Source organism: Trachypithecus francoisi, unplaced genomic scaffold (assembly GCF_009764315.1).
Source record: "Trachypithecus francoisi isolate TF-2019V2 unplaced genomic scaffold, Tfra_2.0 Lachesis_group4, whole genome shotgun sequence".
NCBI lineage: Eukaryota > Metazoa > Chordata > Mammalia > Primates > Cercopithecidae > Trachypithecus > Trachypithecus francoisi.
The window spans coordinates 115,642,191-115,656,264 of record NW_022681469.1 but is presented as its reverse complement, the minus strand read 5'-3'; the positions used below and the strand labels follow the sequence as shown (position 1 = coordinate 115,656,264).

The window sequence follows — 14,074 nt, the reverse complement described above, 5'->3', positions numbered from 1 at the left end:
CCGGGCGCGGTGGCTCAAGCCTGTAATCCCAAAATCCCAGCACTTTGGGAGGCCAAGATGGGCGGATCATGAGGTCAGGAGATCGAGACCATCCTGGCTAACACGGTGAAACCACGTCTCTACTAAAAAATACAAAAAACTAGCCGGGTGAGGTGGCAGACACCTGTAGTCCCAGCTACTCGGGAGGCTGAGGCAGGAGAATGGCGTAAACCCGGGAGGCGGAGCTTGCAGTGAGCTGAGATCCGGCCACTGCACTCCAGCCTGGGCGACAGAGCGAGACTCCGTCTCAAAAAAAAAAAAAAAAAAAAAGAAATGGCCAGAAGCTGGGCACAGTGGCTCATGCCTGTAATCCCAGCACTTTGGGAAGCCGAGGTGGGCAGATCACTTGAGGTCAGGTGGGCGGATCACTCGAGGTCAGGAGTTCAAGACCAGCCTGACCAACATGGTGAAACCCAGTCTCGACTAAATACAAAAAAATTAGCTGGGCATGGGGGCACATGCCTGTACTCCCAGCTACTCAGGAGGCTGAGGCAGGAGAATTGCTTGAACCTGGGAGGCGGAGGTTGCAGTGAGCCGAGATCATGCCATTGCACTCCAGCCTGGGCAATAAGAGCAAAAATGTGTCTCAAAAAATAACGAAAGAAAGAAAGAAATGGCCAGGCGCAGTGGCTTGTGCCTGTAATCCCAGAACTCTGGGAGGCCAAGGTAGGAGGATTGCTTGAGCCCAGAAATTCGAGACCAGCTTGAGCAACATAGTGAGAACCCACCCTCTACACAAAAAATACAAAAATTATCTAAGCGTGGCGGTGCGCACCTGTGGTTCCAGCTACTCAGGAGGCTGAGGCAGGAGGGTCGCCTGAGCCCAGGAGTTCAAGGCTGCAGTGAGCTGTGATTGCACCACCGCACTCCAGCCTGGACAACACTAGGAGACCATGTTTCTAAAAAGAAATAAATAAAAGAAAAAGAAAGCCCCTTTGCAGTCTCCAGGACCCCTTCTGCCCAAATGAGGCTGAAGAGCCTCGCCATGGAATGCCAACAGAACCCAGGCAGGGATTACATCTGAGGACCACATCTGAGGACTGAGAGCCCCCCTGCCTGTTTATGTCAGAGCTGGGGATATCAAGGGTGCCCATCCCAAGCCCTTGTCCACCCTTCCTCCATACCAGGTTAGCAGAGGAATCAACAGAGGGACAAGGGCCAGGAAATGGTTAACCCAGGGAAGAGCAGCAGAAGACATTGATCATAGCCATTCCCTGTTGGGCAATAAGTCCCCTGGTGGCTGCTTTAGCTGACCTCCCTTTGGGACCACAGAGCTGGGGGTCACAGCTCCCAATCCGTATGGAAGTGGGGGTGGGGAGCTCAAGGCATGACAGGAAAATTGGGGAGGACCCTTGGGCCCTGTATTTTAGGGAGTCAGGAACCAGCAAGGCCCCAGAGACTGGCAATCTTGACAAGACTGGCAGCTTGCAGGAACAGGTGTGAGAGACCTTGGGCTGTGGAAAATCCCTGGAGAGAACTGGAGCCCAGTCCTAAATGTGCTGTGTGTCTTTGGGAACTTTTCTCACCCTCTCTGTGTTTTAGCTCCTTCCTCTGTAAGACTGTGGAGGAGGCTCAATCAGAACAGCCAAGATTTTTTAAAAGACAGAAATCTATGATGTTGGCTGGGTGCAGTGGTTCACACCTATAATCCCAACACTTTGGGAGGCCAAGGAGGGTGGATAACCTGAGGCCAGGAGTTTGAGATCAACCTGGCCAACATGGTGAAACCCAGCATGTACTAAAAATACAAAAATTAGCTGGGCATGGTGGTGCGCACCTGTAATCCCAGCTACTTGGGAGGCTGAGGCAGGAGAATCGCTTGAACACAGGAGGTGGAGGTTGCGGTGAGCCAAGATCGCGCCATTGCACTCCAGCTTGGGTGACGGAGTGAGACTCTGTCTCAAAAAATAATAATAAAAGAGGCCGGGCGCGGTGGCTCAAGCCTGTAATCCCAGCACTTTGGGAGGCCGAGACGGGCGGATCACGAGGTCAGGAGATCGAGACCATCCTGGCTAACCCGGTGAAACCCCGTCTCTTCTAAAAAATACAAAAAATTAGCTGGGCGAGGTGGGGGGCGCCTGTAGTCCCAGCTACTTGGGAGGTTGAGGCAGGAGAATGGTGTAAACCCGGGAGGTGGAGCTTGCAGTGAGCTGAGATCCGGCCACTGGACTCCAGCCTGGGCGACAGAGCGAGACTCCGTCTCAAAAAAAAAAAAAAAGGCCGGGCGCGGTGGCTCAAGCCTGTAATCCCAGCACTTTGGGAGGCCGAGACGGGCGGATCACGAGGTCAGGAGATCGAGACCATCCTGGCTAATACGGTGAAACCCCGTCTCTTCTAAAAAATACAAAAAATTAGCTGGGCGAGGTGGGGGGCGCCTGTAGTCCAGCTACTTGGGAGGTTGAGGCAGGAGAATGGTGTAAACCCGGGAGGTGGAGCTTGCAGTGAGCTGAGATCCGGCCACTGGACTCCAGCCTGGGCGACAGAGCGAGACTCCGTCTCAAAAAAAAAAAAAAAAGGCCGGGCGCGGTGGCTCAAGCCTGTAATCCCAGCACTTTGGGAGGCCGAGACGGGCGGATCACGAGGTCAGGAGATCGAGACCATCCTGGCTAATACGGTGAAACCCCGTCTCTACTAAAGAATGCAAAAAACTAGCCGGGCGACGAGGCGGGCGCCTGTAGTCCCAGCTACTCGGGAGGCTGAGGCAGGAGAATGGCGTAAACCTGGGAGGCGGAGCTTGCAGTGATCTGAGAACCGGCCACTGCACTCCAGCCTGGGCGACAGAGTGAGACTCCGTCTCAGAAAAAAAAAATAAAAAAAAATAAAAAAAAAAAAAAAGAATAATAATAATAATAAAAGAAATAAATCTATGTGTGGCAGTCACTTTTTTTTTTTTGATCCAGTGTCTCGCTCTATCACCCAGGTTGGAGTGCAGTGGCTCAATCATAGCTCACTACAGCCTCAGCCTCCCAAGTAGTTGGAACTACAGCCTACTTTTTAGTAGCCCAGCTAATTTTTGAAAACATTTTTTATAGAGATGGGGTCTTGCTATGTTGACCAGGGTGGTCTCGAACTACCAGCCTCAAGTGATGCTCCCACCTTGGCCTCCCACAGTGCTGATTTTACAAGTGTACACCACTGCGCCTCGTCACATAATTTTTTTTCTCTTGTTTTGCCCTTGTCGCCCAGCCTGGAGTACAATGGTACGATCTCGACTCACTGCAACCTCCGCCTCCCGGGTTCAAGCGATTCTCCTGCCTCAGCCTTCCAAGTAGCTAGGATTACAGGCGTGCACCACCACGCCCAATTTTTGTATTTTTAGTAGAGACAGGATTTCACCATGTTGCTCAGGCTGGTCTAGAACTCCCAACCTCAGGTGATCCGCCCACCTTGGCCTCCCAAAGTGTTGGGATTATAGGCATGAACCACTGGCCATTTTTAATAATCAGTTTTCTTAAATAAATAAGGGAGTTTAGAGACATTTGGGCATGACTCCTGTAAGTTGAGAAACTATACTATCATCTATTTATCTGTTGCCAACAGTCTTTCACGATGCCACAGTTTTATGATGGAATTTTAGTAGAATTAACTTTGACCAGCTTGAAATAATATAATTAGCATTCAGCTTAGATTCCAGTGTCTAAAAGACCCTATTTAGCTAATACAACTCCAGCAACAAGCCCTACCGTGGTGAGATCACCTACTGAACTAGGGTTCAGTAATTCCAGTAGAATCCTAGGTGACTGGCCAGGCACAGTGGCTCACGCCTGTAATACCAGCACTGTGGGAGGCTGAGGCAGGCAGATCACCTAAGGTCAGGAGTTTGAGACTAGCCTGACCAACATGGAGAAACCCCGTCTCTACTAAAAATACAAAATTAGCTGGGTGTGATAGCGTATGCCTGTAATCCCAGCTATTCAGGAGGCTGAGGCAGGAGAATCGCTTGAACCTGGGAAGTGGAGGTTGCTGTGAGCTGAGATTGCTCCACTGCACCCCAGCCTGGGCAACAAGAGCGAAACCCATCTTAAAAAAAAAAAGATGAATCCTAGGTGACCTGTGAACTGGGGACAGGTTTTTTTGGTTGTTGTTGTTGTTTGTTTGTTTGTTTTTTGAGACAGTCTCTCTCTGTCACCCAGGCTGGAGTGCAGTGGCGCAATCTCGGCTCACTGCAACCTCCACCTCCTGGGTTCACGCCGTTTTCCTGCCTCAGCCTCCGGAGTAGCTGGGACTACAGTCACACGCCGCCACCCCCGGCTAATTTTTTGTATTTTTAGTAAAGACGGGGTTTCACCATCTTAGCCAGGATGGTCTCTATCTCCTGACCTCGTGATCCGCTCGCCTCGGCCTCCCAAAGTGCTGGGATTACAGGCGTGAGCCACTACGCCCAGCCGGGGACAGGTCTTTGTTCAGCCTGCTGCTTGGGCCCAGAGGTAGGATTTGAGGCAATGAGTACCCAGGAGCGAGAGGCTGCAGTTAAGATGGAGAGCTGGGGCGGCAGGAGGCAGCTGAGTTGGCTTCTAGGGCAGTACTCAGAGCGGGGAGTTGGGAAGAAAGGAAGTTGATAGGTACCTTCTGCCTACGTAGGGAAGAAGCAGAAGCAGGAGCCCACAGCAGGGGATTGAATGGGAAGGAGTCGGTCGTGGAAGATGGACACGCCTTGCTGACCACAGCTGTCTCATCCACTCCATCTCTTCTCTTTCTTCTCCCTGGTGACCCTGGGTCAGAGAGAAAATTGACTATCTCTCTCTCTCTCTCTCTCTTTTTTTTTTTTTTTTCTTTTTGAGATGGAGTCTCGCTCTTGTTGCCCAGGATGGAGTGCAGTGACTCCATCTAGGCTCACTACAACCTCTGCCTCCCAGGTTCAAGCAATCCTCATGCCTCAGCCTCCCAAGTAGCTGGGATTACAGGCGTGTACCACCACACCTGGCTAATGTTTATATTTTTAGTAGAGATGAGGTTTCACCATGTTGGTCAGGCAGGTCTCAAACTCCTGACCTCAAGTGATCTGCCCACCTTGGTCTCCCAAAGTGCAGGAATTACAGACCTGAGCCACCACACCCGGACCTTTTTTTTTTCTCTCTCTCTTTTGAGACAGGATCTTGCTCTATCACCCAGGCTGCAGTGCAGCGCTGCAATCATAGTTCAATGCAGTCTCAAATCCCTGGGTTCAAGTGATCCCTCCTGCTTCCTCTGGGCCTACAGGTGCACACCATCATGCCCCACTACTTTAACATTTTTTTTAGAGACAGGGTCTCCCTATGTTTCTGGGGCCAGTCTGGAACTCTTGTGCTCAAGCCATCCTCCCACCTCAGTCTCCCAAAGTGCTGGGATTACCAGTATGAGCCACTTCGTCCAGCCCCATCTCCATGTTTTATGACCTGGGCAAGGCCCATAATCTCTCTGGGCCTCAGTTTCCTCCTCTGCAAAATGAAGACCCTCCAACATCCTGGCCTTCCTTTTGGCGTTAGGAGAGCAAATGAAAAGCAGGCCAGGAAATCACATGCTTTTCATGTAAATAGCCAAGCTCTCTACAAACAGAAGGCATCATCTTTAAACAATTATGTAACCTCTTGACTCAGAACTAGGCTTTGCTGGCTCCTGTCCCTACCGGAAAGTCAAAAGAGCTGGCTCTGTCACTTTCCAGCAGAACTTAGCTCCCCATCTGACAAATGCGGATGATCCTCATTGTACTCCTGCTTCGTGGAGTTGGGGTGAGAATCGTAGCATGCAGATGCCACAGATTGAATGTGTTGTTAATTATAACCACAATCATAGTTCAGAGGAAAGTTCCTTTCCTGGCCTGCACTCGAAGAACCTCTGAAATCTGGCAACACCTTCCTTGGGAATCTGCCTCTCAGCACGGACTCTGGGCCTCACTTAGTTCTTTTAACTCCTGTGGTTCTTTGCTTCCCCGGCCTCTTGGCATTGCACAGCTTAGCACTGAGTCCCATACCAAAATGACTGTGTTTGAATTAATGTGCATCAAGGCGAGGTGCAGTGACTCATGCCTGTAATCCCAGCATTTTGGGAGGCTGAGGTGGGTGGATCACTTGAGATCAGGAGTTCGAGACCAGCCTGGCCAGCATGGAGAAACCCCATCTCTACCACAAAAAAAAAAAAAAAAAAAAACACAAAACCACACACACACAAATTAGCCGGGTGTGGTGGCATGTGCCTGTAATCCCAGCTACTTGGGAGGTTGAGGCACAAGAATTGCTTGAACCCAGGAGGTGGAGGTTGAAGTGAGCCGAGATTGCACCACTGCCCTCCAGCCTGGGTGATACAGCAAGACCCTATCTCAAAAAATAAATAAAATAAAATGAATTAATGTGTGTCTGTCTTTTTGCCCCCAGGAGGCTGCCCACTGGGCACTGGGCTATGAGTGTTGTTTCATGTATCCTAGCACTTAGTGCAAAGGCTTGCTTCAGAGTAGCCATTTTATAAACTTGGAATAAATGTTTTAAATGTTTCTAAAGTATTCGCCTCTCACATCCATCCCAGGAGGGGTCAGACAGTTCAGGTTTGATAACTACCATTTTTGTAGGGGTGGGGATGGGATCTCGCTCTGTCACCCAGGCTGGAAGGCAGTGGTGTGATCACAGCTCACTGCAGCCTCAACCTCCCAGGCTTGAGTGATTCTCCCAGGCTGGAGTGCAGTGGCACGATCTCGGCTCACTGCAACTTCCGCCTCCCGGGTTCAGGCAATTTTCCTGCCTCAGCCTCCCGAGTAGCTGGGACTACAGGTGCCTGCCAACACACCTGGCTAATGTTTTGTATTTTAGTAGAGATGGAGTTTCACCATGTTGACCAGGCTGGTCTCAAACTCCTGAGCTCAGAGGATCCGCCCACCTCGGCCTTCCAAAGTGCTGTTTGCCCTGAGCCTCCCAAGTAGCTGGCACTACAGGTGCATGCCACCACATCCCGCTAATTTTTAAATTTTTTTTGTAGAGATGGGGGTCTCACTATGTTGCCCAGGATGGTCTCAAACTCCTGAGCTCAAGGGATTCTCCCACCTTGGTCTCCCAAAGTGCTGGGATTACAGGCATGAGCCGCAACATCTGGTTGAAAATTACTATTTTTTTTATTATTGTATTTTAGAAACTGAAAGCAGTAAGAAGTCTGAAGAGAGCCGGACGCGGTGGCTCAAGCCTGTAATACCAGCACTTTGGGAGGCCGAGACGGGCGGATCACGAGGTCAGGAGATCGAGACCATCCTGGCTAACACGGTGAAACCCCGTCTCTACTAAAAACTACAAAAAACTAGCCGGGCGAGGTGGCGGCGCCTGTAGTCCCAGCTACCTGGGAGGCTGAGGCAGGAGAATGGCGTGAACCCGGGAGGCGGAGCTTGCAGTGAGCTGAGAGACGGCCACAGCACTCCAGCCTGGGTGACAGAGCGAGACTCCGTCTCAAAAAAAAAAAAAAAAAAAAAAGAAGTCTGAAGAGAGTTGTGGAATAAGATCAGTGACCCTGTATCCTGCAGAGGGGGAGGAGGGAGGAAAAAGCAGGTTACTCGTTGATGAGATGTCTGAGCCTTAGACTACAAATCAGGCTAAGAGGTGGACAGCCTTTGGGGTTAGGAGTCCTAAATTCTGTGCTCAAGTTCTAGCTCGATCTCTTATTAGCCAGATTCCTTCGGCTTAAGAACAAGCCTCTTAGTTTCAATGTCAGCAGCCTAAGAGGGAGATTTCTCCTTTACTGACTCACAGCACTCGTAGTGCAAGAATCAAATGCCATCTGTGGAAACCACAATACAAATGTGTATTGAAATGTACAAGGTCACGGCCGGGCGCAGTGGCTCACGCCTGTAAACCCAGCACTTTGGGAGGCCTAGGTGGGCGGATCCTCTGAGCTCAGGAGTTTGAGACCAGCCTGGTCAATATGGTGAAATTCTACCTCTACTAAAAATACAAAAAATTAGCCAGGTGTGTTGGAAGGTGCCAGTTACTCGGGAGGCTGAGGTAGGAAAATCGCCTGAACCCGGGAGGCGGAGGTTGCAGTGAGCCGAGATCGCGCCACTGCACTCCAGCCTGGGTGACAGAGTGAGAGTCCATTGCAAAAAAAAAAAAAAAAAAAAAGAGGAAGGGAGGGGAGGGGAGGGGAGGGGAGGCGAGGGGAGGGGAAAGAAAAAAGTGAAAAAGAAAAAGAGAAATGTACAAGGTCACAGCCCTAAGGATTCTCTAGCAGTTCCCAGTAAGACCTGAAGAGGGCACTGTAGCCCAGGAGCAGGTTAGAACAGAGGGAAAATTCTCTTGGGTCCTCCCCTTCGGAGACTCCTCACATTCCAGCTTCACCCCTACCGCTCTGCTCCCCACACACCTGTCAAGTACCCTCCAACCTCCAAAACCTGTCCATAATTTTTCCTGCAGCAGATTGCAAAACATTCTCTCCCGTTTGCATATGTGCAGGGGAACACAGGCTGACTTCTCTACAGATGATGATACAAGCAGAAAGGCGGGCCCTCACATGGGATAACAACCGGGATCGGGGTCCCCATACAGTTGTTTTTGTTTGTTTGTTTGTTTTTGCTTTGTTTGTTTTAGAGACAGAGTTTCGCTCTTGTCGCCCAGGCTGGAGTTCTGTGGCACAACCTTGGCTCATGCCACCTCCGCCTCCCAGGTTCAGTGATTCTCTTGCCTCAGCCTCCAGAGTAGCTGGGATTACAGGACCCCACCACCACACCCGGTTAATTTTTTGTATTTTTAGTAGACATGGGGTTTCACCACGTTGGCCAGGCTGGTCTCAAACACCTGATCTCAGGTGATCCACCCGCCTCAGCCTCCCAAAGTGCTGGGATTACAGGTATGAGCCATCGTACCTGGCCTCCCATACAGTTTTATGACAGTTTTTGCTGTCTGCACAGGTCCCTCCCAGGTGGTCCTTTCCCACTGAAGCATTATTTCTGAGAAGGAATCTGAAGTTGTGGTCAGAGTAAAGGGAAAAATGAGAAGTAGAAATCAAGAGTGGAAGTAGAGTTCATTCGTTCCATGTCCCCCACCCCAGAGGAGTGAGGGAGCAGGTAGAGATTAGGTAGAAGGAATAAACCAGGCGCAATGGCTCACACCTGTAATCTCAGCACTTTGGGAGGCTGAGGAGGGAGGATCACTTGAGCCCAGAGTTTGAGACCAGCCTGGGCAACATAGCAAGACTCCATCTCTAAAAAAAATTAAAATAACTAAAAAATTAGCAAGGCAGGGCGATGCATGCCTTTAGTCACATCTAGTCAGGAGGCTGGGACCAGAGGATCGCTTGAGCCCAGGAGTTTGAGGCTGCAGTGACCCATGATTGCACCACCGCACTCCAGCCTGGGCAACAGAGCAAGACACTGTCTCTAAAAACAAACAAACAAAATCACAAATATATAAATGAACCACCTAGAGTGACCCTTGTCCCTGAGCAGATGCTGTCTATAGAGGTGGCTCCAACCACACCTGTATGTACCGCCCCTTTTGTGAATTTCAGAGGACAGCATTCATGGTGACAGTCTCCAAGTGAGTAAAGGAGGCAGCTGGACTTAGCGGGGGTGTGCATTGAGGCGGAAGGCTGATGCTGGGAGTGTGGCATCAGCCGAAGAGACCAAAGAAGAGGCAGAAATTAACAAGGGCCAGTGACCAGGGTTGGCAGCTGTTACCAGCCCCCAAAACCTCCAAAGGGACCCGTCCTCTGGGCTCCCTCTCCTTGATGACAATCTCAGCGCACCGCAGGTTTGCCCTGGGCAGGGTTGGCAGCTGCCTTACTGCAGTGAGGCCTTGAATGGAGCCACCTTATTGACCAGCGTAGGCAGAGCTTGTGGCCTCAGGCCCGGTAGGGTCGAGAGGTCAGACAGGCTGTGTGAGACAGCACGTAGGGCCCAGCCCCCTCCACCCCTCGTTTCCCGGACCTGGACCTGCTGCACTGCTGCCAGGAGTGGGACAGAGCCAGGGGATTTGGAGGTTCCCGGAAAACAGAAAAGCCAAGAGTCATATCTGTGGTTTCAGTTCTTGCCAGTGAGATTGAAGAATACACAAAGCTTGGACCCCACGAGAACCAGAGGCCAGCCCCCATCCTGTCTTCACGGTTCCCACTCGCATCCCAGCTCCACCCTTACCGCCCTGCTCCCCCACACACCTGTCAAGTACCCTCCAACCTCCAAAACCTGCCATTAATTTTTCCTGCTGCAGATTGCAAAACATTCTCTCAGTGTCAAGGGGGCTCTTGCCACCAAGGGAGTGCCCGTGAGACCTGGAGAAGTCACAGCTTGCCACCTAAGTTCTCCAGGTCATCCTGTCCCTGATGGTAGGTGCAAAAACAGGTAAATTGCCTCCAAAGCGTGTCCTGGCATCAAATTTTGCAGGGTGCCGAGTGAGCTCAGGCGTTTTCCCAGCATGGCTCTGCTCCTGAGTTTAAAGCTGCTCTCCGAATGCTTCCTGCTCTGGGCCCTCAAGTTGGCCCTGTGACATCCTTAGATCTCAGAGTTGTGCTCTGGACAGTTCCTCTGGCCCCTGAGATGTCATTGCTGGCCCTGGAGTGTCCATGGGACAGGCTGGCGCTTAGCTGAGAGCCCCTCGATGGGGTTCGGGAGTGGTGAGGGAGGGTGTGGCACAGGCAATGTTGGTGAGGGAGGTGGTGGATGTGCCCAGCTGGACGCACCTGGTCATCTGTCCCCTCTCCTGCAGGCCTCCCCCGTGTACAGCTTCAGCTTTCCCCGGAGGAAATTGGAGTAGACTCGGAAGAGTTTGCAGAAAGTGTCAGCAGTGATTGTTCGGAGTGGAGCAGCCGAGGCTGCATCTGGAAGGGAGATGGCTTCCTGCTGCCAAGGAGAAAACAGGAGGTCACTGCAGTACCACAGAACGGGAAGGAATACGGACAGTTCCTGTACTCCTTAGCAAGACTCTTCTCCTCTTCTTACAGAAAGGGCAAGCAGAAGTGTCTGCTCCTACTCACCTGGGCTCCCAGCGCCCGAAGCAGAGTGGTGATGCTGCGAAGGCCACTGATGGCTTTATCTACATGCAGCTGCAGGGGCTTGCAAGGCTGGGAAGAGTTGGCCAACACGGCCTGGCCCCGCAGGACAGCTTCTGAGAGCAGGGCCAGGCCCTGCCAGACTTCTAGGGCCTGCTGCCCGACCTACAGGGAGTGGACTCTGGGAGTCAGCTGACCCACGCCACCCTCTCCCTCCTGCCCCTCAGCAGCCCCAAGCACCAAGCTGAGCAAACAGAAAGTATGCAATAAGACTTGTTGAATGAATGAATGAATGAACATATTCCATACAGCCCTCATTACTTTTCTTTTTTCTTTTCTTTTTTGAGACAGGGCCTCACTCCGTCACTGAGGCTGTAGTGAAGTGGTGTGATCACAGCTCCCTGCAGCCTCAAATTCCTGGGCTCAAGTGATCCTCCCACTTCAGCCTCCCGAGTATCTGGGATTACCACCATGCACCACCTCGCCTGACTAATTTTTTTAAATGTTTGTAGACATGGGGGATCTCACTATGCTGCCCAGGTCGGTCTGAAACTCCAGGGCTCAAGCAATTCTCCCATCTCAGCCTCTCAAAACCCTGGGATTACAGATGTGAGCCTCTGCGCCCATGCATCCTCATCTCTGCTGCTCCATTTTACCTTTCCCTCGATCATTCTCCCTTCCATCTTATCAGGTTCGCAAAATGAGATTCTCCAAAAGAAAGGGAAAAAAAAGGAACTCACCTCCATCCTCTTCCAGGCATAGAAGTTAACTTTGGTGTCTGGGACGGTGATATTCTCATTCAAGCTGCAGCTTTCGGAACAGCCCATCTGAAATGCACACGGCCCGGGGACTTAAGGGTCCCTGAGGGCTCTAACCCTGGCCCACAGGCCATAGGACCCGCTGGCTTTGCTCCTTGCCTAGTTTCCAGATATGGTTTGGGGCCACCAGACTTATTCTTATGTAGGGGGGCAATATCTAGCTTCCCACCTCCACTCCAAACCAAGTGCCAGGTTCCTGGATCTGGGAGGTGTTCCCTGAAGCCCTGAGTGTGAGTTCTGTGGAAAGTACTGGGGAAGGGGTCTCACCGTGACATTCTCGGCCTCCTTGGCCTCCAAGAGGTACCTCTCCAGGACTCGGCTGTCACAGATGAGGCGTGGTGGGGCGCCCGGGACTGGGAGGCCCAGAGGGAGCGACAGCAGGGACAGGAGAAGCCACAGCCAGGCAGGACATTCTAGAAGACAGAGTCAGGCTGAGAGTCAGGCTGAGAGTCAGGCGGGGAGGAAGGAGAAGGGTGGCTGTGGGAGGACAGCTTCCTTCATTCCGACGCCTCTGCCCCAGCTCGTCCTTACTGTCCCCAGCCGTGCAAGCACTCAGGTGCTGCCTCCCTGGCCTTCATTCAATCCTGCTGCCCTGTGCACACCCCACCCCCAGCTACCAGCATCCACTTCTCCGGCCAAACTTCAATCCTGGTGTGACAGAGGCTTTCCCTCGGGCAGATACGGCAGATACGTGGTGGCTCCAGCGCCCAGGTTATCAGCTTATCAGCTTGCTCTCCACTGGCACAGCGGAACCCCCAAACCTTCTTCCCCTCCACCCCCAAACTGTGTTCCCGTCACAGGTCAGGTTTTTGCCATCCCCAAGGACTCCCCCAAGTCCCCGCTGGCACGTGGAGGCTGCCCCACCCCCTCCCCCTTCCGGGGTCCTTGACAAGTCGCCGGTCCTTGAACCCGGCCACCTCCCGGCCAATAGCCCGGGTGCTAAATCCCCGCTCAAACAGGGACCCGGGTGGGCGGGAGCGCCCAGCCCGCGAGTACTCACCGTGCACCCCCATCTCCGCGCCTGGCCGGGGTCCCTCAGCGACCTGGGGCGCGCCCGGTGACCACACCGGGAGTCCTCATCTCGGGAAGCTCAGCGGGGCAGGGCCAGCCCCACGGGCCTGGGGGAGAGGGCGGCTGTCCAGGGGGCGCGGGATCGGAGCAGAGCGGGCGCGGTGGCCCCGGTCCGGCTCCGGGAGGACAGCGCGGTGCGGCGCACGCAGCTAGCCACCGGGGTGGCCCAGGGACTCTGCGGCTCCGGCCGGGGGTCGGTGCTGTTATCTGCATGTGTGCGTGCGCGGGTGGGGGTGGGGGAGAGGCTGTGTGCGTGAGGGGTCGCCAAGGGTAGGGGCCACCCGGGGTCAGAGCAGGGGGCAGGACGCCTGGATTGAGGCTCGCTGGGGCGTGAGCGGGGCTGCTGCAGACGCGCGTGCGGTTCATGGGGGCTGCTCCCGGGCCCTGGGTCCCGGGAGGGGAGTGCAGCCGGATGCGCACCCTCGGGACGGGCGGAGCGTGCTATCTGGGAAAGGCTGGGCTCCTGGACACCTCCCCTGGGGAGCATCCCGGTCTTGGGCGGAGACTTAGAGATGCCTGGGTTGCTGGGTTCCTGCAAAGTACCTGGGTCTGGAAGCCCAGAAGCTTCCGAGACGGGCAAATGGGTGGTCTCCCTTCCCACAATCCCAGGACATGTTCTAGAAACAATGTTGACAATGTTGAGGAATTTGATGGGGGCAAATAGGGCAAGAAATTTGGGGTTCTTCCTCCCTACCCCACTCCTCACTGTCTAGAACTCTGCAAACCCAGACACTTAAGTTTTTTTTTTTTTTTCTTGAGGCGTAGCCTCCCTCTGTTGCCCAGGCAGTGCAGTGGTGCCATCTCCACTCACTACAACCTCCGCCTCCTGGGTTCAAGCAATTCTCCTGCCTCAGCCTCTGGAGTAGCTGGGACTACAGGCGCACTTTTACACCCGGCTATGTTTTGTGTTTGTAGTAGAGATGGAGTTTTGCCATGTTGCCCATGCTGGTCTCGAACTCCTGATCTCAGGTGATCAACCCTCCTCGGCCTCTCAAAGTGCTGGGATTACAGACGTGAGCCTCCGCACCCAGCCCCCACCCCAGACACTTAACTTTTAGTGCACAGAGCACACAGTCCATTGTGCAGGCCACACATGCACCTTGACATCTGTTTATTTGACCTGCGGTGTAGGTTAGCTAGGCTGCATGGCCGAGTTCTTAAGGACGCTGAAATACAGCTAACACCAAGAGTGATGGGGGCTGGGATTTACAGCT

General features: G+C 53.0%; 1 protein-coding gene across 3 annotated transcripts; it reads right to left on the bottom strand.

Moving 5' to 3' along the window:
* Window positions 1–8,142: 8,142 nt before the first annotated feature.
* Window positions 8,143–13,683, bottom strand: EPO (erythropoietin). Of its 3 annotated transcripts, XR_004433080.1 has the most exons (6): window positions 12,790–13,683; window positions 12,057–12,202; window positions 11,712–11,798; window positions 10,957–11,136; window positions 10,169–10,822; window positions 8,143–8,380 (listed from the first exon to the last, which is right to left on the bottom strand). XR_004433080.1 is itself a non-coding variant. In XM_033193538.1 (5 exons), the coding sequence occupies exons 1-5, from the start codon at window positions 12,800–12,802 to the stop codon at window positions 10,667–10,669; spliced, it is 582 nt and encodes a 193-aa protein (XP_033049429.1). In that variant the 5' UTR covers window positions 12,803–13,683; the 3' UTR covers window positions 10,003–10,666. The 3 variants fall into 3 exon arrangements, 2 of the variants coding, with proteins under 2 accessions (XP_033049429.1, XP_033049430.1); XM_033193538.1 differs by lacking the exon at window positions 8,143–8,380 and having other exon boundaries at window positions 10,003–10,822; XM_033193539.1 differs by lacking the exon at window positions 8,143–8,380 and having other exon boundaries at window positions 10,003–10,819.
* Window positions 13,684–14,074: the final 391 nt, after the last annotated feature.